Genomic DNA, 25244 nt, shown 5'->3' on the forward strand with positions numbered 1-25244 from the left:
CTGTCTATCATCTGATGGCATCTGCCTTTCAAGCCCAGGACAGCAAGTCACAGCAGGGAGGCAGGAGCACAGAGCAGTCAGCCAGAGGGTCACAAGGAACCCAGAGGATATGCTCCATCACTGAGAAACTGCTCCTCAGAGATCTAAGAAAGATGTGTGGAACCAAATAATGTCATGATCTCCAACCATCCCTGGATGCATCCCAACACAGGAGTACACCCACAAAGGACCTGCAGTCTTGGCATCAGCCCCAGGCTCACCGACTCAGAGGTGTATCATCAGGGCTGGTGCCAGGGGCTGGGTATGGTGCACAGCTGTCGTCCACAGGGGTGGACGGGGATGGGCAGGGCAGGTACACTGCACTCCACAGCATCAGGTTACGCACGTGGCACACAGGGTACAGCACCTGAAGAGAGAGCGGTGGGCACAGGTTTAAACAACTTCCAACAAGTCTGTTAGAAATGTCTAGAAATGAGGGTGAAGAAGCAAGCACCAAGCAGGAACGCCCAGCAGTCCTGCACAATCTCCAAAGGGCATTAGCATGAGTAGATGCAGCTCTATCACAGGGGGTGGTGGGTAGACGGGACATTTTTCACCTGACAGCCTCTGTGGGAATGAAAATCTAAAAAAAATTCTTTAAATCCATTTCTAATTAGTTGTTTCTTAGGTCACCTTTATTGAATGACTGGCTTTTCTCAACCTAATTTGTTGCTTTTACCACACAAGAAAATGAATCATTCTGCTAGATGGTTGATAGTTCCCTAGTACAAAAGCTTGGCTTCAGAACACATTGTCAAACCTGTTTTATAGGATCATCTAAATTAATCAAGTGAAAAGGAGGGAATTTTCTTCTGTACTGTTACTTCCCCAGCAGGCACAGGAGAGAGAAGCAGCTAGCTTCAATCTTTCCTTGGACTACTTAACTGTAGGAAGAGCTTTATTAATTAATAGTCCAGCAAATCAGTATAACCTCTGATTAGCTTCCTTGTGACTTTAGAATTTAAGATGCATTCTGACAAAAGGAACATTACTGTGTACATTACTGTGTACCAATGCACAGATATAAGTGCCTCCTTTTCTCTGCTTAACAGAAAGTGTTCCTTTGAGGAACAAAGTCTTTTTTTTTTTTTTTGGCGGTACTCGGGCCTCTCACTGTTGTGGCCTCTCCGGCTGCGAAGCACAGGCTCCGGACGCGCAGGCTCAGCGGCCATGGCTCACGGGCCCAGCCGCTCCGCGGCATGTGGGATCTTCCCAGACCGGGGCACGAACCCGTGTCCCCTGCATCGGCAGGCGGACTCTCAACCACTGCGCCACCAGGGAAGCCCCTTTGAGGAACAAAGTCTTAAAGGGCCTGCCAGTTCTCCATGTGAGCAGAGGATCACACAGACACACTGCTAGTGTCACAAACAGTTTTCTGCTGAGACAGATGCTGTAATGGGGTATCATTGCCTGTTGACACTGGAAGGGTGCTAGGAGCCTGCAGCTCCTTCTGAGCTATCAGGGGCATCCAGGGAACAACTTAAGTGCCTCCTCCACCTGTTAGAACATGCTAGAAATAAGCTCTGGCGGAGGTGCCAGAAAAGATTCATGTCTAGAGTGGCAAAGTAGAGATGTTTGCTAAATCAAACCACCCTGAACAAAGAGCAGTCAGAAGCAGGGCAGAATAACCAGAAAACAGGCCTTTCTCAGGACAAAGTGGTTGGGAAAAAATGGAACTACTCCATCCAGAGACAACTGAGATGCCTTCGAGAAAACAGTCACTTCTCAAAAAAGATCCCATATGTCCCCATCCCCAAATTCATTCTGCTGATGAGGGAGAAAAGACTAAAGAATACATACGGCTTCTGACTGAGAGGAATACAGTAGGTTTTTGAAAGCCTTGTTGCCCGCCCGAAGCAGCGACCACACAGAACACGTCCGTTCCTGAGTATGTTTTTCCCCTCTCTCCTTGGCGTTGTTGCACAGGAATGTTCCAAACAGGCAGGAATAGGTATGCTGCACCAGTTTCACCTATGGGAGTCCAATATGAGGCAAAATCAAACAATGGGTACGCATTTTCTGGGGGAAGGTCAGCCCAGCTAAGCCACCTTCCCCAACACCCCTGATGTGCACTTCAGTTCACGCTTGGTAAGGATGGGGGACCCAAGTAAGCCACCCAATCGCAGACTCCTCATAACCCCAGCCACCATCACTCCTGAGTCAAAACGGCAAAGACAGGGTGTTGGCACCCCCATCCTCTTGGCCTCCCTTGTAAACAGTCTCCAAGGTCCCAAGTTAACAGCTACCCATATAAACTGGGCATAGGAGCAGGTCAGTGTGCAACCCAAGTCTGAACTTCTAAACAGCTTTTCATTCAGCAAGTTGCTACTGAGCATCTCACATACCCCAAATGTTTCTGTGGGTGCTGGACAGGCAACAGTGAGAAGACAGCTCTCCTGACCTGGTAGAGCTCGCTCTGGCTGTGGAGGGAGGGGTGACCAGTGCTATGGACAACAATAAGGCAGGGTAAGAGGGCCAGAGCACATGCAGGGCAGTGTGAGAAGGCTCACTGGCCTCTAGAAACCTGATGGAAATGAGAGAGCAGATCATACCAGCCAGGGGTGGGAGAGGAGGCTGCTCCAGGCACAATGGCCTTGAGGTGAGCACAGGATTGCAACTTCTGAGGAACTGACAGACATTGCATGAGGCAGAGGATGGGAGGAAATGAGCCTGGACAGGCTTGCAGGCCATTTTAAGGACTGTGGAGAGAGCCTTGGAGGCCTTGCAGAAGGGCCTCGCAGGCCATGTTAAGGACTGTGACTTTTATTCTGTGTCAAAAGCAGAGTCATTGGAGGTTTCTTGACAGAGGAATGATACGGTCTGTATCATGTTTTAGAAGGATTCCTCAGGCTGCTAGACTGACTCGGGAATTGGGGCAGGAGATGTGGTGGCTTAGACTAGTGTTGGGAACAGCACAGGTAGCAATAAGTTATCAGGTTTTAGATATATTTTTAAAGCAGAGCTGCAGAATCTGCTGACAGACTGAATATGGAATATGAAAGAAAGGAGAGTTGAGGATGACATAAAAGTTTTTGCCCTAAATGAATCGAAGGTTTGAGTTGCCATTTGGTGAGATGGAAGACTTCTGGAAGATAAGTTTTAGGGTGGAGACATGGAAATCAAGAACTGAGTTCTGAACATGTTAAGTCTGAAATACCATTAAGACATCCAAGTGGAGATACTGAGTAGTCACAAGTGGATGAGAGCCTGGAGTTAAGTGGAGAGAGAGATCTGAGCTGAAGACGTATACATGTGGGAATCACAGAGAGCAATTAAAGCCAACAAACTGGATGAAATCCCTAGAGAAGGAGGCTGAGCCCTGGGGCACTCCCAGCATTCACGAGTGGGGAGGGAAGGAGGAACCAGCAAAGGAGACAGAAAGGACCAGTTGGTGAAACGGAGAACTAAGACTGTGTGCTGGAAGTCAACTGAAGAAAGTGTTTCAAGAAAGGAGTGATTAAATTGTGCCAAATTTTAATGATGGATCAAAGAAGATGAAGGCAGTCAAAAGGTACAAACTTCCAGTTATAAAATAAGTAAATCGTGGGATGTGATGTACAGCAGGGTGACTGTAAGTTAGGAATACTGTACTGTATATTTGAAAGTTGCCAGGAGAGGACATCTTAAAAGTTCTCATCACAAGAAAAAAACTTCATAACTATGTATGGTAACAGATGTTAACCAGAATTTTGTGGTAATCTTTTAGCAATATATACAAATATCAAATCACTGTTGTACACCTGAAACTAATATAATGTTATCTATCACTTATACTGCAATTAAAAAAAAGAAGGGTGATTGAAAACTGATCACTGGATTAGAAATGTGAAGGTCACTGGTGACCTTAACAAGAGCAGCTCTGGTAAAGTGGTGGAGTGAACACCTGACTGGGCCAGGTTTAAAAGAGAATGGGAGGAGAAGCGTTTGAGAGAGTAAATGTCAAGACTTGAGGAGCTCTGCTGTGAAGAAATGAGATATGAAAAATGAGGTAATAGCTAGAGGGGGATGCAGGACCCAGAAACGGTTTTGATGAAATAGGAGGCACTATACCATGCTTGTATGCTGATGGCAGTGATCTGGTGAAAAGGAAAATAGGCTGATGCACAGGGCAGGGAGGAGGAATGCTGAAGCCATGAAGCTGAGCAAAGGAGGGGGGTGGAAGCTGGTGCACAAGTGGAGGAGGGGCTGGAAGAGGGCAAGGATAGTACATCCTCCTTCAAAGGACAGGGAGCAGAGAGTGTGGAACAGACACAGGGGGGTTGGTAGATGGACTGGAGGGAGCAGATGAAAATCTATTGCTTCTATTTCTAACTACTGTTTAGTGCTTTTATCATCCATTTTAAAAGTTATGTTTAGAAGAACTCAAAGTTTATGTAAACTTAGTACACATGGATTCACTAAATAAACAAACACCTGTTTATTACTATTGTTTTTTAATTAAAAATGGAAGAATGACCCCTCAAATTCTAGAAAGGATGCAGTTTCATGTGAAAACTGGCCCACTAACATTTGCATTGATACCCCTATGAATTTAGAAGGTTCCCAAAACGAAGAATCACAAGCCCAAACTCACAAGGAATGCTTCATTGAACTCAAAAGAGCACGGAAATTGCCTCTGAAGCTGATGAACACAGTCCAGCCACTGTAAAAACACTGGGCAACGCTCGTTCAGATCATCCGAGTTCTCCCCATGACCACACCGGTCAGCAAACTTGTGGCCAAAATCCAGCCACTCCATCTCCACGAGGACCTGGAAACCCTGCGGGGAAGCACCCAGGAGAGACCCATTTGTGCTTGTCTATCCAAACTATAACTGTTCTGAGCCTAATGTCACCAACAGTGATCCCTTTTAACACCTTCCCACTAAGCCCACCAGGAGCCCCTAACCCAGCCCCATGGCCAAAGGATGGGACACAGGCTTAGGGCAGTGTCCCGATTCCCTCAACTCCATTCCATAATCATCAAAAGGGTGGTAACTAAGCATTTATCTAAGTCTTCGTTGAGACTATTTATATTTTTAGCCCTTCATTCACTATAAAAAAGTCATACTTTTTCCCCCCTTAATTTCTTATTTTTTAATTTCTATCTTTCATGGTATACTTACAAAGTCATGTTTGTAAAACCTTTCCCCATCCCAGATTTACATATATTTTAGGGTACCTTTATGGTTTTTCTTATATCTTTAACCCAATAGGTGATTATTTCACAATAGGGTTCTTTCTCCACAGAATATTGTGGTGATATACAGACCCATTACCATAATAAGCATGTCAAGATCCTTCTATAGAAGCCCCACTTTCCTGGGGTATGCAAGTAGATACTCTGCAAAGGAAAACATGTCTGTATTCTCAATACCTGGTTATTCACAATCTACCCCCTTTTAAGAGGCACAAGCACTGTGGTACGTACCACAACAATTTAGCTCAAGATAAAGGAGTAATGATTCAAAACTACAGAAATTTCACTTTCACTGGACCTAGCCACCTCAATCAAAACTGATCATAAAACCCTCCAAGGTTTCCCCCACTCATCCTGAAGTATCAAATCCTACCTCTATGGTGCGGTAATAAGGGTCCAGCAAGAGCTTAGCCAATGCCACAATCTGGGGGGTGCGGTCCCAGCCATCTGAGCAGTGTGCTAGCACTGGTCGTTGATCACGATCCACAGCATGCACTACCAGAAGTGCTGACTTCAGAAGCACAGACAGGTGATGGAGCCATTTTGTACTTTCAAGAGCTGAGAGCCAACTACAAAAAATAAAACAGAAGGGGATAGGAAATGCTGATTTTTATGATATACTGGGTCAAGCCAAATACCAGTCATATTCAAAAGCAATTTCCAAAGACTTTTCCTTCCAAATAAAACACTGCCAAAACAAACAGAAAATCTCTGTGTTTACAAAGCATGTACAAGGATAAGACCCAAGCCCTACCATGCAATAGAGGAGCCTTAGAAATAGGACAGTAATTAACAGGGCCACCTTCTGTTCCAAAAATCTTATAGCTAATTTCCCAGAAAGAATTAATATTTAATATTCTTTAGTCCATAATAGGTATATCTACCCAGTATAAGAAAAGTAGCTCTTCCTGGAATCTTCTCCAAAAAACAACAAAAAAAAACCAAAAAACACAGCCACTCTGAGATGGGAAAGAGAAAATATTTATATTTAATGATCAGCAACTCTGCCCAGCAAGTTCTCAAAAAAAAAAAAAGGTAAAGAAAACTCAAATGTAAGTATGTCTGTAATAAGATACAAGCTAGATGCCACATCCAACAACAGTGCAGACAACATCGCTTACTACCCACACCCCAACACCTACCACTGATCAAGTCTTGAATGTCTATGGATTAAAACTGGATGGGCCCAAACTCACACAAATTAGTACGCCTGTGGCTACACAGCTGCTGGGCTTAGTACAGACTAGATTCAGCAGGGATCTAAAAACCTTTTGAAAGGCCTTCAGGAAGTATCAGATCCCAAGAATGGCCCCTTGGGAATAATCACAAGCTGACCACAAATGGTTTTTGAAATTTCTTGTGCCCTGTCATGAATTCTACTCCCCAACCCCCCAAAAAAGCTCCAATTTCTCCAAAATGTGATCAGATTTGTAGTTAAGACCACAGTCTAGTCCTTCAAACTCTGAGTTTGAGGAGAGAATAAATACTTCTGTCAGGGGACTATGAGAAGGCTTTTGCCAAGACTAGCCTATAAAGGCTTATTAAACCTTGGGGAATTTGGAATAGTCCAAAGAGATGGTCTTTCCAGGCAAACAAACACCAGAATGTACTGCATAAGCAGTGGCTTCACATGGATTTCCTTGTTATACCAACCAGACTCTGACTCCTCAGTGGGCAGACACTGTGTCTCAGGCACAGCTATACCCTCCTTGTGCAGTGCCTAGCACACACTGAAGGTTCCTACTTTTTAAACCGTGGATAAAAATTCTGTCTCAAGACCTTCTATGTCCTACTAAATACCTGAGAAACATTTTTTGCTGGTGGATTGATTATTTATTCTCATTCCTCACACAGTCTTGAAAAAAAATAAAAGATGAGGCTTAGGAGAACAAATACTAATTTATCTCCTGGCCCCTGGAGAAACAGTAAATGAGAACCTGGTTCTCTTGAACCTGACTGAATCATTCTTACATACCACTTGGTGTCGTCCGTCCATGCCTAACACAGAAGCTGCACTGCAAAATCTGCCAACGGAGGAGGGTGTGCTGAGACTCCAGGCTCCCTTGTCCTATTCTCAAAAGCTGAGGTAGCAACCTAAGCATGCCGTAGCCCTCTACGGCCGCAAACAAGTGTCAGGAGGCTCGCTTATAAGCTGGTCCTGCCTCTGCCATAGCTTCTTTTTATCCACAAGGGAAGCTTCAGTACTGCATTATGATTTGCTGCCAAAGACAGACAAAGCGTTTCCTTCTTCCTTTACAACCTCCCTCCTCCTCCCTGACATTCATTTGGACCAAGCAAGGGCTAATTACATCTTCTTGACTCAGAGTTTAAAAAACAGCTTTTTAAGAAAGAATTTTAACTTATGGAAGATATTAGAGATCAGGTAGTACTGACTCTATCCCTTTTATTTTATAGACAGGAAAAACTGATAACCACAGGAATTAAGCCACTGGCCTAAGTCACACAGTCAATTAGTGGCAGATCTCCTGAATCCTCAACCAGGCTCTTTCTATGCCCTCCCCTTCCTTTAGGGAAGAGTACTACTAGCTAGGTTCTGAATATGTATAGCAGATGCAAGTTGCTAATCCCCAAAGCAGGGCAGCGATCTTATTTCTTCTGTCAGCCTTTTCCCCAAGGACAACTGCTTCACCCTCTGGGCTGATTGCAACTGTGATGAATTTAATCATTTGCTACCAGGAGTTAGTACAACTGGTTCAGGCAGCCATTTGATTTAATAAATCAAACAATGCTGCAAAATTGATGCAATCATGAGATCTACTGAACAGAACCCAGGGAAACAGCTATGGGACCTAGCACAAACACCAGAACAGAGAAAATTCTGTCTTCTCTGGCACATTTCTGGCTTCCTGAAACAGTAAAACAGGGGCTTTGAAATATTTATCTGTCCATATTTGTTTTACAGAGCATTCCTCCTAATTTATCTTGTATTCAAACAGTTCCCTTGGGGGGAGGAGTGTTATTTCACCTTCCTCACAGCAAATGCCAGCCATTCATTTTTAATAAGCAATAAAAATCACGGTAATGTTCTTAGTAAGTAAGATGGTAGTTTAGAAATTAGAAGCAAATGTAAAAGGAACTGACCTACTGGCAAGTTTAAAGAATTTTTAACCCTTTTCAGAACATAATGAATAAATTTTTACTCTTCACAGTAAAACATTCCAGTTCATAGCAAGTTAAGTGTCACTACAGTATGTCAGAAAACAAAGAATTAAGTTACTCTGAGTCAAAAACATGTGGAAGAAAAGGAAGAGGGCCCAGGAAAAATAAGAAGGCAATGCTTCCATTCTGAGGGCTGAGATCTGTTCTTTGCTGCACATTTTAAACCTTTCAAAGTGCTAGATTTTTCTTCCAGCTCCTCCTTTGTGCCGCATGCTCCTAACACAGGAGTAAGAATAACCATGGACTCTGAAAGTTAAACTGAAATTTACCAAAAAATAGAAAGACACTTTCAAACTCATTTAAAAAAAAAAAAAAAATCAGTGCAAACTTAAAGCCAAAGCCAAGGTCTTACTTTCCCGGATCTGGCATCTGTGTGCACAGCAATCGCAGAGACTGAAAACTCCTCCGAATTGAATGAATATTTGCCATCCCCATAAAAACAACTTCACAGTTCGGGTAATACTCTGGAGAGAATAACAACAAAGAGAACACAAATATGTTGAATTTAAAGTCCAAATGGCCAAATTTAAAAGGAGCAAACTGGCTATATAACAGACCCACTGTAGCTGCTGACTAATGAAATGCCAATGTTTTGATGCCTATTAGCCCAGTCCTTTATTATGAGAGGAAAACAATGCTTGATTTTTAGCTGTCTTTTCAAAAAGGAAGGTTAGATTTGTGAAGAAGATACTGATATAAAATAGAAGCTGTTATTTTTTTTTAAAAAAGATGTGTATACTTGCATCTTACCCCAGGTTTACTTCTTGGGTCTCTCCTCACTTGCATCTCTGGAATCTCTTTGAAAAGAACCTAGCAGAACCATGCATTTCTGCATTCAAATTTCACCTTGGTACAACTGCTTTTAGATTCCAGCTTAGCTCACAGCTGAAAAAGGAGCTCAGTGCCTCTACCTGCTCCAACAGCACACAACTGGCACCTAACAGGTCCTTGGAGAAAGCCAGCGTTCAAACAGTAGGGGTGTTATAGGTCAAGACTGAGGCACTTTGCTAGAGTTTTGTATCTGCTGCTTCAATTTCTACCCCATGTTTTCTAAGTAAAAGTCATGTGAGGAGTTTTCTGTGAGGCTAGTAATGAGCATACCCACTGTCAAACACAAAAAAAAGCTTTTAGAAGGCTGAGAAACTGAGCTGCTAAAGAAGCTTCCAAACATAACAGGCCTTATTATGGGAGAGGATTTACTTTCCTTATCACCTAAAAGTTGGCACAGGGAAGGTTCTTTGGTTTCACTGCACCTCCTCCTCCATTTCTCCCTTAAAAAGAGCATACAGTATTAAGAATCCAAGAAGGAGCTCTGGCTGTCTCAAGACAGGTTGAGGAACATGGCTTTCCATTCACTTCAAATTGAGAACTAAGACCCAGCTGGGCATGGGGTGGACTCACAGGGACAGAGGGTCAGGGACGAAAGCACTGTGCACCTCACCTGGGCATTCACAGCCTCCTCCTTTGGCTCGGTTCGCCACAGCTGCTGCATAGGAGCGTGCATCCAAGATCAAAAGCTTCTGTGGTTGGACAGCTAAACTCTCTGCTCCTGAAGCATTTGACAGAGAAGAATCTAGGGACATCAGGAGCAGGAAGGAAAAACTAAATGAACCTGTCTCTCCCAGAATTGCCACAAAGTAAGAACCACAGGCACTTATTACAGTACTCAAAAAACTTGATTAAGTGAAATCCACCTAACCAAAACTACATTAATACAATAGGACTTCTCTCTCTAGTTTGTTTTCTATTTTGCCTACAATCTCCTATACCGCATTTCTACATCTATAGTCCTAGAATGACTACAACATAATCCTGGTGTTTTCCCCCACGGTCTGGAGACACTGTAGGTCCCCTATCACATATATAATTCCATCTTGTCATGATGGCAAGAAAGACAACAAACACTCTAGTCCACTTAAACCAAGTCTGAAACAGAGGGTCTTCTGGTTTTTGCCAAGATCCATGACTCCTCGCACAATCCCATCAACTGATGCTTCACTCTCTCTCTCCTATGAAACAAATTCTGTGTCTTACAAGAAGAAGGCCATTTCACGAAAAGGTTCTCAGATGCTATAAAAACTGCTGCCAGAGGCCCAGGGAGCACCTTACCAAACTCCACATCAGAAAGGTCTCCTGCATTGGGGAAGTCTCGGGGACTGTTCCTAGTTGACAGCTTGCTGCCACTGGATCGGGAGTCGGAGGCACAAGCTTTGGCTACTGACTGCACCAGGTGCTCATCATCAGCATTTCGCCAGCCCCACCAGCTGACCTCCGGCTGTCCACAGCGGGCAATGACAGCTCCATTGCCCTGGTGCCTGTGCGGGGAACAAGACAACAACTGTACCCATCCCAGTGGCCCCATTCAGATGCTCTGTGCTCATACAAAAAGTGAGATAGTAGATTTTAAATGCCTTAATGAACAGCTTGACTGCAAGTAAGTGATGGGTTAGCTTCAAGTCCTCTCAGGGCAGAAGTCTTATACAGGAACAAGAATAACAAAACCCTGGGACTTCCTTGGCGGTCCAGTGGTTGAGACTCCACACTTCCACTACAGGGGACACGGATTTGATCCCTGGTCAGGGAACTAAGATCCCACATACCGTGCAGTGCAGACAAAAAATAAATAAGTAATAATTAGGGACTTCCCTGGTGGTCCAGCGGTTAAGACTCCGTGCTCCCAATGCAGGGGGCCCGGAATTGATCCCTGGTCAGGGAACTAGATCCCACATGCCGCAACTAAAAGAGCCTGCATGCCGCAAACAAGACCTGGCACAGCCAAATAAATACATATTTAAAATAATAATATTAATAATAATAATTAAAAATAAAAAATAACAAAACCTATCTGCATCTTTCTTGATTATCAAACCATTTTAGAGACCTCTGTAGAATAACCAACAAAATGATAAAAGTGTATTGTCAGAGAAAAATATTCATAAAGAAAATACTTGAATATTTATTTTTTGAAAATCAGTTTAAAAACTACAAATACCACACTTAATAATGAAGGATTAATCTCTCCTTTTTAATACTACACCTGAATATCCTAGCATAATAGATGCTGACAAACATTTGTTTCCTCACTGACTTCTGAGGGCCCACTGTAGCAACTGTACACTTAGGGCTGGCTTGTACACTTAGGGCTGTACACTTAGGGCTGGCTTTTCAAAACAAGATCCCACACGTGGGACTGATACACTTACCTGGCCCATAGTGGACTGCTTTACAAAACCTCCTGACATTTCATGAATCACAACTGCTCTTACTATAGGCAGATAGCTCAATGAGCCAGCCACCCTCTGTAAACTATTAGAAGGAAATGAATAGAATAAACATCAATAAGCCATACTCTGATAAGATCCTTTATCAAGAAATAAGACCAGGGCTTCACTGGTGGCGCAGTGGTTTTGAGAGTCCGCCTGCCAATGCAGGGGACATGGGTTCGTGCCCCGGTCCGGGAAGATCCCACATGCCGCGGAGCAGCTAGGCCCGTGAGCCATGGCCGCTGAACCTGCACGTCCGGAGCCTGTGCTCCGCAATAGGAGAGGCCACAACAGTGAGAGGCCCGCGTACCGCAAACAAAAAAACAAACAAAAAAAAGAAATAAGACCAGAAATCATACTCATAGTCTACCTTAAGATGCTCTAAAAACCCAAGCTTTTCTTCATTAGGAATTTTAGTTAGGCAATTTTAGCAACTAAAAAGTTATAAAGGTAATATTATTTGGCGATGAAAAGGAATCAAGTTCTAATACATGTTACAACACGGATGAACCTTGAGTATGTTATTGCTCTTAAGTGAAAGAAGTCAGTTATGAAAGACCACATACTATGATTCCATTTATATAGTGTCCAGAATAGGTAAATCTATAGAGACAGAATGTAGATTTACTGATAACCCAGAACTAAGGAGCTTGGGGAGGGAATGGGGAGTGACTACTAATGGGTCTGGGGTTTCTTTTTGGGGTGGTGAGAATGTACTAAAATAATTGTAGTGATAGTTGCAAATATACTAAAAAAAAAAAATCACTGAGCTATACACATTAAAAGAATGAATTGTATGTGACATCTCAATAAAGCTGTTTTTAGAAGTTACAGAGGTAATCAGTTCACTTTAAAAATAAATGAGTAAAAAAGCAAGTAAGCAAAAAATTTTAATGTCTCCCAATTCTATATCCTAGAGAGAAATGTCAATGTCTTTTACTCCCATTAAAGTTGTTTCTAAACACATATTCATACACACATATAACACATGTAGGGCACAGATGGATTTTTTAGAAACAGACTATTGAATCTATTTATCTTGTTCAAGGAATGTGAGAAAGATTTTTGTTTTCAATCCTAAAACTCATAAGCAATAAATTAAATTTGGCAATAATCAAATTCCACTGGAACCATCAGTTTGCTTGTAGTTTTTAAATCCTCCCTCATTAGGAGACAAATAATGGAAAGTACTTGTGTATTGCCAACACATTCAATTGGGTCACCTGCTGAATGGAGCCAAACTATAAATAAAACCTCACTGATTCTTAAAATGCCTCCTAGCATATTATAATAGGTGCTGAGTAACCAATGAGCTGATTGACAGCAAACCCTTTACAGGATAGGCTGGCAGGGCCTTTCCTGCACATCCTTTTCTTCTGAAATCTTTCCCAGCAATGCTCGAGACGAACAGTAGATGGCACTCGTCAGCCTGGGTCTTGGGTTTTAAGGGCCACATTATTATTTTTTTGGCCGCACCACGCGGCATGCAGGATCTTACTTCCCCCACCAGGGATCGAACCTGTGTCCCCTGCAGTGGAAGCAGGAGTCCTACCTAACCACTGGACCGCCAGGAAATTCCCTAAGGGCCATAGTATTATAATAGCTAGATTGCAACTGAACTGCTGCAATAAGCAGTGAAGTTTTCTGCAGTCTTCTAAATGCTTTAGATTGCATGAAAGAACAAAAACACTACAGCTAAAAATCACTAAAGAGCATTTCCATCATTTTACAAATAGAACAAGGAAAAATAAAAATTAAGATGTCCAATGTATGAGTCCCCTACTAAACACTAAATGCTTCAGTTTTATATAGAAAGATACAAATGTTTAAACTATCCTTAAGTTAGTATTAATCAACTCCCTAAATAACTAGAAGTTTCTAACAATCACTCAATGCACAAAGGGGGAGAGCTGTGACTTACACTACAGATAGGTGCCCTTCGCACCATCTTTCTGTGTTAAAGCAATCTCTGTCTTCAATAATAAATCCAATTAAGCACTCTCTCATTACCATAGGAGAAAGCACTAAATCAGGTGCTGGTTCAGCATGGTGCTGTCAAGTAACTGCTGCTAGCAACCTAAGGAGTCATTACTGCAATTTACAGACAACTACATTCAGTAAACACACGATGGATTCAGAAGCATCCTGCCACCTGAGCTAGGGAAGCTTATGCCCTCTGGAATAAACTTTGGAAGGGGAAAGAAGCTTCCCATGTTTACTCTAAGTTTTTCTTCAGCCTACACTTTTAGGCCTCTCTACCAACAGGGAGAATTCACCAAAAGACCCTTACTTTGAGAATGAGAATCCTTTCCCCTTATGCTCAAAGTCAGCAAACCTCACAAATGCCAGGGCTGCTGATCTAACACAGCTGCTGTCCGCAGAGCAGCAGCTGGCTGCTTTCCCTATTTGAGCTGGGCCGATCACTGATAAGACTCATTAATCCTTTCAGCTTTCACTGCTCTCTCTAATTCCTGTGTCATCCTTACCATTTGAGTGATAAGTAAATTTGGTGACCTACTTTTCTAGGAGTGTCTGAAAACAACGGTGATGAAAACTGAGGCTGAAAACTTAATGGGTTCCACTGGGACAGAAGCAAATACGTACTTTTCCATCTCTCCCTCTTCAGGGTGGGCATCAGAATCTGCCTTCCATGGGCTAAACAAGCTGGTTACCTCAGTGGGAATTCCACAATGAAATAAACCCCTTCTTACAACCTCAGTATTTCAATGGACTGCCTCCTGGCATGAGTTTCTAACTAAACCTCACTGGTTTGGCCCGAATTCAAGGAGAGTCCATAATGTCTGCAAACTGGAAAAATGAAATGGAGAATGTGATATTACAAGGATATCTGAAACTGTTCCAAAATAAGAGGGAATGACTTCTTAAAAATTTAACATGATTCTGTGAGAACTGAGCTAGCTATTCACTGAATTATAAAAGCAGCCCTCAGGAATACAACCTACTCCAGACATTGCTTAGGAAGCCCAGTGCTTCATTCAGATGTTGCAGCATACCTGTGAAGTAAGAACATCATTCCCATTTTACTAATTGGGAACGGGCTGAGGTCAGTTAGGGGACTTACTCAAGGTGCCACAGCAAGGCGTGTCAGAGAGAAGACCTGAATTCTAAAACCTGTGCTCGTCACCACACCACCACCCCCTCCTAGGACCTGCCTCCCTTGACTCTCCCGCCTTTGATCTCTGATAGCATCTATCCAGCCAAGCCCTAGCCTTCTTCTCTAAATGCTCCCTCTCAAAGCAGACCTCTTCCATCTGTCAAAGTTTCAACCACAAAGACAATCACAAATGACTCAAATCTACACTCCCAATTCGTACTTTCTAGGATTCATCTCTCTCAATCCAAAGGCCAACATCTGAAGCTAAATGCAATGAGCACATTGTCTTCCCACAGAATGTCAGAAGGATCTTAAAATAGCAAGTCCAGCCACTTTTCTATTAAAATTTTTTCAGTGTCAACTGAATCATCAGGTAGTGTTCCAGATGAATTACTGGTATATGAATGGACGAGCAGCTTCAGCAATAAGGAAGTACAGAATAACCTGGAAAGTTCCCTGAACCACCCCCCACCCCCACCCCCAGGTTAGCAGCAACAGAAGCAGCAGACCACATGCAGTGGGCAGTAGCACCAGACCAGGCTGGGTCTGGCCAGGCTTACTTACCTGTAGACAACGGCGGGGATGCGCTTCCAGGACCTGAAGCTTGCGACACTTTCTAGTTCTTTGTCAGTGATCCAAGCAGGCACTATGAGCTCTTGTGGATAGCTACCACACAGCCTAACAGGGAAGGTGAGGAAGAGGGAGAAGGGAAGACGACAGAGAGGGAGGGGAGAAGAGGGAGAGACATGAGTGAGCCAGCAGAAGGATGTCGATCAAGCTACCCCAGAGCCAGTTAAAAGGCAATGAGGAGCATTACCTGAGTCTTGGCCTGCTCAGCAGAATGGGTTGCCTTAAGTGTTTACTTATGTATATGTCAAATGATACTATCTTGGATTGTTCCACTTGATGCTGCCTTTTGGAAATCTGGCGATCTTAACTATCAATGTAAAAAGGGGAGGTGAGAGGCAGTTACTCCATTGTAACTGTTGTAACCAATATGTGGGTCATTTCTAACTACACAAATGCCCAGTCCAACTGCAGAGGTGGAAGTCTGTGTTACCTCTACCAGACCCTCAGTCTTTCAGGGAAACATGAGAAGAAGGGCCAGAGCCCACAATTTCAAGTTTCCAGAGACCTCATAGGATTACTAACATATTCTTTGATGTGAACCAAACAGGGTGTCCTGATTATAGGTAACAGGTGCAGCCATGGGTATATAGATAGAGCACTATGGGTCAGCCCCATCTGCATACATAATCGTAGCTCCATTAAGCCAAGTTAGTAATGTGAATATGCTATTAATCATAATTTCTATAAAACATACTTCAGAATAAACTACATTCAAGGGGAAAAAAAGCTGTTTTTCTCTTTTTTAAATTTAACTTTTATTTTATATTACAGTTGATTTATCATGTTGCATAAGAAAAGCTGTTTTCATTAGGGAAGATACTAGTAGGCACATACTAGTCCAGCTGGTGCCCTAGAAAGCATTATTTCTGATAGGTTTTTTACTTACAAGACATGTCTCTCTCTGGGAAACCCAATATTCCTTCTCAATAGCAAAGGCAATAAGACATTTAATCCAAATCCAAAAATATACAAACTGCTCCTCGTCCTCCACTACCATCATGGCCTACCTACTCTATGCATTAGGGGAAGAGGCAGAAAAATACAAACTGCTTAGGAATTGAGGGATCTGATCATTCTGCACTATATCTCTCTCCCTTATTCTCAATTTCCAGATTAAGTATCAGGAATTCAAAAGCCTAACCAGGAGAAAGGAGAGTGACCAAAAGTAGCTCCACAAACTTCCTAATACCTATCTACAAACTCCTAAAAATAACCTAGGACACAGATTATAAATTAACACTCTAACCATAAGTCTTGTTCCTTTTATCTTCTTCAAACTTAAGAGTAAATTTGGCTCTTATTCTTCCTTTGTAGTATGAAGAACTTTTCAATGTCCTGAAGGCTGGTTCTGAAGTGGAAATAGTGGACTCAAAGAAGTTAATTTTTAAAATCCATATTAAAAAGAGATTTCTGAAAACCACTAGCTTTTGAACTCAAAAATTTTTTCTCAACAAGCTTAGCTTAATTCAGGTTTTGTTTTACTTCACCCAATATTCTGGATCACTATATTCCTTGTTCTCTAAGGATTACATTACCTAGTAGTCAGCTCTTCAGCAAGTATGAGCTTCTCACTTGTAGATAAGCAGTTTCCAGTATAGGAAAGGTGGGTTACATGTGAGCAAAGCCTGTGGCAGCCTCAGGCTCCCTGAGGACCCACCTCCTTGCTCCACCTCAATTCTCTAATTTGACCTGTCACTGAGAACAGGCAAAGTATGATACGTCTGTAGCTCCTGATTCTTCACACCACCTCCTTGGCCAAGGTCCATGTTAAGAGCTGTGCGTAGTAATTAGCCGTTGTTTTTCCAACAAAAAATGAAATGCTCCGGTGGCTACCCACAAACAGTCCAGGAAAATACCTATCATAATTTGAGGCAGCTGGAAGGACAACAGAGTGATTAAGGCCTCCAATTGCTGCAGGGAAACTTGAGAAGGATATGTTAATTTTAAAATTCTGGACAATTTTCTTTTGTTTTATAGAAATTTGGATCACCAAAATCACAGTAGTTAACTGCCCTCCCCTACCAAAGTTCTTATACCTTTTAGGGAAATAGGTAATGGGAAATATGTAATAACGGTTACATTAATATTTAATGGTTAAGCGATCATAGCTGTGACACTAGTTTTAGAACAACAAACTAGAGAACAATACGGTAGCCTATTTCATAGGATCTGGAGTAAAATTACAGTAAAAACCAACTCGTAAGTGTTTTATCACTGCTTCTGAGATCACTAATCTTATCTCTAATGTGATGTCAAGCAGTGATGAGAACAATAGAAACTCCCTGTCTACAGGTAAGCACAATATTATCTAGACATGCATGTGCCAGGAAGAATAGGAGGGGATAGAAAGGAAGGTTCCAGGATCCTACTATAAGTAAGGATCTCTTTCCACTCCAGTGATAGCAATGGGAACAGAAGGCTCAAGAAGTACGCTGAAGATGAGGCATTTAGATTTAATAAATAAAACTCCATTTCAAAGAAAAAGTCTAAATTCAAATGTCCTGCCACATGAGAATTGGGGTTTCTTGCAAAGGCAGTGGCCATGAAACAGTCCACAGGGATCAAATACAACTCACTTGTACTTTTCATTGATGTTGGAAATCCTCCAGGCGTTGTTCATATCAAAACCCATCCGCTCCACTTCGTTTTTAAACCTTGATGTTACGTGCTCCCCTAGGAACCACAGACAGATAGAAGAAAGGACGAAATGAATATGATTTTCCACAACAGGTGGAATGAAAGCATTGCTACCCTGCTCAGTTATTTTTAAAAAGGTATTGTATAAATAACATATTTAGTTAAAAAAATCTCCTGCCAGGATAAGACTATAAGAAGAAATGAGGGAATTAATTTTGATTTTAATTAAGAATTAGTATTATCTCTTCAATTAAAAATAAACTAAAAAACAAAAAAAGAATATTATCTAGTCACTACTATCAAATTTGAGAGTAGTATCACTGGGCTCATTTTACAGAGGACAAAACTGAGACTGAGGTGATTATTATGGCAGGTCTGTCTCATCTCAAAACCCATGTTCTTATCCCTATACTGGCTACTTTCCCATTTCCACACTGAGACTGATGTATACATAAGAAATAAAATCAACAATTTCATCAAGAGTAGTAGTATAGACCTATAACTCCTCATGAGAAACACTTTGGGCCAGATTTCAGAACCTGAATTTTCTGGATTTTAAGGTGTGCATGTATAATAATACTGGGTTAATGCTATCAACAGCATTAACCAAACACTAACATCCTTACAGTGAAATGCATGGATAATTCACACTAAATGGGATAAATAAAGCAACAAATAGTTCAGATCAAGTCAAACTACCAAAAAAAATAAAAATCTTTTGATTTTCAGAACCTTACAGATTACAGAATTGCAGTTAAAAGATCATGGACTTTTAACTGCCAGTACCCAGGAATCTCAAGAAACACCACACTAGTAACTACAGTGCTGAGCATTTGTAAGAACATCCACCCAAACAAGTATAACCTGCCTACATTTGCCCTAATGAATTTGGCTGCTTCTTCAAGACAGCGAGCAACAAAGGCAGAAATGAACCGAACATAAAAGTCATTAAATCTGAAATAACTTCCTTCCTTGAAAACAGTCCTAGAGCAGTAATTTTATAAAAAACAAATAAACAACAACAACAAAACAAACCATTAAGCAGTACCTCTAACATATAGTATTATAGGTTGTAAAATAAATACTGGTGGGGGCTGGGAGAAACTACAGTAACAAAAGCATAAAACAGCCAGCACTGGTGATCAAAGCTTTGCTCTCCCTGGGAGAAGAGCTTCAGAATACGAAATAGCAATTACTTGAATGAAGGACAAGTCTATAAAACTACTTCCCATTTAAACTGCTTTTCTTGAGCTTAAACTAAGTTATTATATGTTTCCTGAAGGAGAGCTATAAAAAGGTGAGGTTCAGAGATGCAGGAAGAAATAATCAACTGAATCTATCCCATTTCGGAAAAGTTTTAAAAGCAATATAATCTTCCAAATAGGAAAAAGCTATCTGAATTGGAGTGTTGTCTACAAATTGCAAGGAATGGTCACCATCAATAATTCTACACAGGGAATCTTTCACTTTTAATCCCAATATAAAAGCTGTAAGAACTATGGCAACTTCCAAGTTCATTAATTAATGACAAGATTTTCCCCAACCTAGGATACAGCTCTAAGTCTTTGCAAAAGGTAAAGGTATTTTAATTAATGGTCATTTACATTAGTACCTCTATCTTAAACACATACTCTAAATAGAATCTTCTATAACTTTAAAATAATCACTGGCAAAATAACAACAAGAACCTCCTCCTCCTCCTTCCCCCCACTCCTCTCCCACCTCCTTCTCTTCCACGTCCTTCCCCTCCTCCTCAGGCAGTTTTCTACATAGAACAATTGCCCAAGAAAGGGCTTAGAATTACCATCCCCGGCATGAAATTCTGAGCTACACACAAAGAAATATACACTGAGTACTGAGCACAGAAAATCTGTTGTTTCAAGTTCCTTGAGAAGAGTTTTAATTATTTTTGTATCCTCTAAAGCAGTGACTTCATCAACTTCAACTTTGAAACTGACCATCACAACCCACAATAAGAATGTTTTGCATCACAACTCAATACGACATATTTATTTTTTAAAAGTTTCACAAAATACCCACCCTTACTATGTGTGTGATACATTGATATTTTCTATCCTGAATTTTCATTTCATATTTCATTTCTTAAAACTTTGATTTCATGACCTACTGGTGGATCACAACCTAGTTTGAAAACCACTGCTTGAAAAAAAAATTTAGCAGCAGACCTTACATACATGAGTAATTCAACTGGCTTTTGCTAAATTGTGTTAGAAGTTCACTTGTGTTCATTCTGCCAGAAAAGTGCATGCCAAGCACATATATTGCTGGATTTCCCTTAAGAACTCCCCTCTCAGAATTCTCGTGTCTCCACTGATTCAACATTAGATATGCTGTAATACCCCAATTTATTTGTTTAGCTTTGTATTTCCATTTCAACCCTTCCTGTGTGCCTCCCCCATCCCCAAATGAGGATCTGTCCCTTTTTAACATTTTGTATTTCTTATACTACAAACAGTCTAGCAATTCTTATTTTAATGGGAATGAAAAAATTTTAAAGCAGTAAATCCCTCTATCATAACCACAGTGTCAACCAGCAGTCTAAAAAAAAACTTCCCCGCAAAAGCCTAGCTTCCCGGTGATTCTGAGTATTCAAGCCTACAATTATACACAACTTAAAGGCCTGGGATAGAAGGGCCAGGCCCTTACTGTAAGGAAGAACAGTATCAGAGTCAGAGAAGGTGAGAACTAGCCCTCCCAGATTTTCAAATACAGAGGGAAGAATCCTTCTTTTCTATGAACAAAGGTCCCAGTACAGTCGTCTAGACGTACACTTACTGGACTGCATTTAAACTCAGAAAACGGACTCTGCTGACAGGGCTTTTACTTTATACGAAACAGGCAGCTGCACAATAGTATATGACCCAGAGTCATGCTATTCATAGTTAATCAAAATGTGCTTAATGGGTATATCATAGAAGAGAGGTCAGAGATGTGGGTCTGATGCTACTAAAATAGCAACTGAATTGCCCAGTCATCTGTCAGAACTCCAGATTAATGCTGAAGTACAGAACAGTCACCAAGAAGGCAGCTAAAATGAGAAGGATGTTGAGCATATGGGAGAGAAGCTTTAAGCTTTAGTCCATTCTTTTTTTTTTTTTAATTTTCTCCTGTTAATTTTTTTTTATTTTTTATTTTTGGCTGCATTGGGTCTTTGGTGCTGTGTGCAGGCTTTCTCTAGTTGTGGCGAGCGGGAGCTACTCTTTGTTGAGGTGCGCGGTTTTCTCATTGCAGTGGCTGCTCTATTTGCAGAGCATGGGCTCTAGGAACACAGGCTTCAGCAGTTGTGGCGCGCGGGCTCTAGAGCGCAGGCTCAGTAGTTGTGATGCACAGGTTGAGTTGCTCTGCGGCATGTGGGATCTTCCCAGACCAGGGCTTGAACCTATGTCCCCTGCATTGGCAGGCAGATTCTTAACCACTGTACCACCAGGGAAGTCCAGGCCATTCTTATTTAGAGTTTGAAAGGGGCTAAGAGCAGAGTCAAGAGTTTTACAATGAACTCCAACAGCAATGTGGTGACTTCCTCCAAAGCAGATTAAGACTTAGAGCTGTGGCCACAGTATGGCTGGCTTAACTATGACAGGTTCAACAGTCAGAAACTACGATTTATATGAATACAGGGTAATGATGTAATTTTCCCATTTCCCCCCTCTCTGACACATTCTACTCTTAACAGGCTAGGCAGAGAAGAATCCATAAAAGGTTTTATTAACTTTTGAAAGACTAAACTAACTTCCACCCTTCAGAGTCTATGCTTGTGGTCTCATGTGTTGGGACAGATTACAGAATGGCATGACTCTGAAATATCTCAAGTGCTGTCTCACATAAAGATGACTTATAAGAATGTGGTTGTCTGGTCTGCTCGTAATTGATAAGTAATGCTGTAGCCACCACCAACACTCAATGACATTGGGTGGAGACGAAAGAACTAGGTTGACTGGCTTTAAAAATGCCACCACAGGGGCTTCCCTGGTGGCGCAGTGGTTGAGAGTCCGGCTGCCGATGCAGGGAACACAGGTTCGTGCCCCGGTCCGGGAAGATCCCACATGCCACGGAGCGGCTGGGCCCATGAGCCATGGCCGCTGAGCCTGCGCACCCGGAGCCTGTGCTCCGCAACGGGAGAGGCCACAACAGTGATAGGCCCGCGTACCACAAAAAAAAAAAAAAAAAAAAAAAATGCCACCACAGTATTTTTTAAAAGCAGGTTTTCCTCTGTACTCCACAGTGAAAATATATAAAAGGAAAAAGCCATACATATATACACACACTCAAACCAAGTCACTGAAGTACAGTAAGATTGCATGTGAGTTGTAGCAGGTTGACTTCAGTGTGGAATGTATATATTGAAAAGAAAATACAACCTTTACTCATAGAGTAAGTTCCAATCAGTTACAATGGCACCGTCTTGTATAATCATAATTTCCAAAATGTATTCACAAGCATGGCACATAGGAGGCACTCAAACATTTACTGAATTGAACTCTCCAGCATTAACAGATTTGATCTTCAGAATATCCAGATCAGCTTGGGCAGGAAGAAAAAAAACGTCTCACTTTGAAGAACAAAAGAAACTAAAGTACAGAGAGGATAAATGGCTTGCCCAGTATTATTTTTAAAATTAAATGGTAGAGTACAGGTTTGAATTCAGGTTTTCTAGTTCATAAATCAGTATTCTAACCCCCAAATGCCTCCATCCATCACAAACCCATGAAAAGACAGGAAATTGGATGTCCTGGTGGCCAACGAATACCAAATATCTTCAAGAAGGGAAAGACCTGGGGACCAAAGTCATCTCAGCTCAGGACAAAGTCATCTATAATTAATAGACAGGAGTGAAGTTTTGATCTGACGCATCTTAGGAATATTCTAACAGTTGACTCAAATCCTAAAGAAACTAAATTATCAAGGGAATAAGGAATCATCTAAAGATGAGGAATTTTCAGTCTGTGGTTGTGAGAGAAACAGGTTAGGAGAAATTCAAGCCTTGTTAACTAAACACTGGCAACCCAAAACTGGGGAATGCCTTTTGGAGTTAAGAGCCTTAAACAAATCAAAGTTCTTATATAACATAATACAGCAAGATACACTCAATAACTTCATTATCCTAGGAGATGGTAGAGATTAAAAATCTAATAAATAAGATATAATGGCTAAAAACTTAGCAAATACACATGTAAGATATGTGCATTTCATTGCATGTAAATGTTACTTTTTTAAAAACTAAAAAAACTTGAAAAGAGCCATAAACAAAAAAAATTAAAATACAATGGCATTTCATATAAAGAAGGAAAAAGAAAGATGCAATGGATAAGAGAGTGAAGTGAGAGACAGCTAAGGCACATTCTCGTCACCTTCCAAGGTTGGTGTGGGTGACTCTTGTGAACAACTTTGGGTTCCACTGGCTGACCAGCCTTGTGGGAAGCTTGGATTCCTGGAGCTTTCCCTGAGGCTCCACAAGGGCAGGTGCCTCTGTTTTTCATCTCTGTATCCACAGCACCCCATACAGTCAGCTCCCAATAGGTAAGAACTGGGTTCAAGTCCTGGCTCTGTCACTGCCTAGCAGTGGGACTTGGCAACAGGCTTTACTCTGAGACTCCGTTTCTTTGGCTCCCAAAACAGAAACACCAGCCTATCTTGCCTGTTTGACAAGGTCATGAGGGTCAAACAAAAGTACATATTAAAGCATCTTTAAAAATATGTCTGTGTTTGCTATAATTTAATTAAATATATGAACCAAAAGCTTTAACCACTGAATGAGCCAGGAAACAAAGGGATCCAAGCATTGCTAGATTAGCCTCCAATGTTTAAAACAACCCAGGGCAGAATTGTTAATATTGAAGGTTCAGGACTGAAAATTGAGGTTTAAAGGAAAAAGTCTCTACAGTAAACTTTATTGGAAGGAAGCTCACAACGTTTCACTGCTTAGGAATTCAAGACGTTGCTTCCAAGCTGGACACATTAAAGATTCGGTGCTGGACCAGCAAAGTTCTATTTACGGCAACGTACAATTTATAGAAAACTACACACAGAGAAACAGCATGAACTTGGTCAACGCCATTTTTGAGGGAGAAAGACAGTGAGTGTGACAAAGATTTCATGAGGAGTCAGGAAGCCTGGGTTCCAGCATAGGCCCAACTTCTTTATTTGCCCTGAGAAAAGTCACCTGGCCTCTCTGGACCTCTGTTTCATCATCTGTGAGATGAAAGAGGTGACAAAAGGTAATCTATGACTTGAAATTCAAAGACAGCAAAAAGTCATTTTGTAATCCATTATTCTGTGGCCTAAGTTCACACTTCTGTACCTTTGTTCATGCTACTTGCTCTGTCTAAAGTTCTTTTCCCCAGTCTGTTATCAATGAACTCTTATTCAACCTTCAAAGCCTACTCAAAAGCCACTTCAAACGTGAAGTCTTCGCAAATATGTATATAACGCTCGTGGCTCCCTTCCACTGGGCTTCCCTAACACCCATACCCTAGGTGTTTTTAGTCAGGCCCAGTAAATTGTGATGCCAAGTCTAGTGTTCTTTCCTTCCCCCTGAAAGGTAGGAAACATCTTCCGTTGAGCTTAGAAGAATGATGGGCAAATGCTACGTGCTCCATAAAAAGTACACTGATTAAATACACGAATGCTAAGGAGTCCCATTTCATGTTATGGATATCTCAAGCAGTATTTCAATGAAATCACCATCTGAACGTTTTAGAAAGGCCTACCTGGCCTGCACAGGTCTCCATGTTGCTCTTTTTCACTGGCGTAGACCTCCATGCACCAAGCATGGTATGCAAATGAGAAGAGATCTTCTATTTTAGCAGGTGGTCGGACTGCATTGTTCAGTCTTTTCAGCCACTCTTGACACTGCTCAAAGGTTGAGAACTGACACCTTTGTAAAGCCAAACAAGTACAAATGTAATCAGAAGACAGCTGACAATGAAACCTAAGGGTAGCCACCATTTCAAGAGTGCCTACTCACAGTGAAATGATAACTACAGTCAAAAAAGCACTAGAGGGCTTCCCTGGTGGCGCAGTGGTTGAGATTCCGCCTGCCGATGCAGGGGACACGGGTTCGTGCCCCGGTCCGGGAGGATCCCACATGCCGCGGAGCAGCTAGGCCCGTGAGCCATGGCCGCTGAGCCTGTGCGTCCGGAGTCTGTGCTCCGCAACGGGAGAGGCCACAACAGTGAGAGGCC

At 41.8% G+C, this 25244-nt stretch overlaps 1 protein-coding gene across 14 annotated transcripts in view; it reads right to left on the minus strand.

The window, feature by feature from the left end:
• MTMR3 (myotubularin related protein 3) overlaps positions 1–25244 on the minus strand; it is a 147254-nt gene that overhangs the window by 18998 nt on the left and 103012 nt on the right. For 13 of the 14 annotated variants that reach the window (XR_003436660.1, XM_027124339.1, XM_027124343.1 and 10 more), the window contains 10 exons: positions 24771–24937; positions 17982–18078; positions 15340–15453; positions 10507–10712; positions 9839–9970; positions 8750–8861; positions 5591–5786; positions 4613–4798; positions 1840–2010; positions 261–406 (listed from right to left, as the gene is read on the minus strand). Coding sequence is in view for 13 of the 14 variants with exons in the window: in XM_027124339.1 (XP_026980140.1) it covers positions 261–406; positions 1840–2010; positions 4613–4798; positions 5591–5786; positions 8750–8861; positions 9839–9970; positions 10507–10712; positions 15340–15453; positions 17982–18078; positions 24771–24937 (1527 nt within the window). In the remaining variant the exon portion in view is untranslated. Of the gene's footprint in view, positions 1–260; positions 407–1839; positions 2011–4612; positions 4799–5590; positions 5787–8749; positions 8862–9838; positions 9971–10506; positions 10713–14264; positions 14409–15339; positions 15454–17981; positions 18079–24770; positions 24938–25244 lie in introns of those variants that run through there. The other variant, XM_027124344.1, reaches the window with a different exon arrangement.

Source organism: Aethalodelphis obliquidens, unplaced genomic scaffold, assembly GCF_003676395.1.
Source record: "Aethalodelphis obliquidens isolate GAN/ISIS:26980383/991018 unplaced genomic scaffold, ASM367639v1 scaffold28, whole genome shotgun sequence".
In the NCBI taxonomy this organism is placed as follows: Eukaryota; Metazoa; Chordata; class Mammalia; order Artiodactyla; family Delphinidae; genus Aethalodelphis; species Aethalodelphis obliquidens.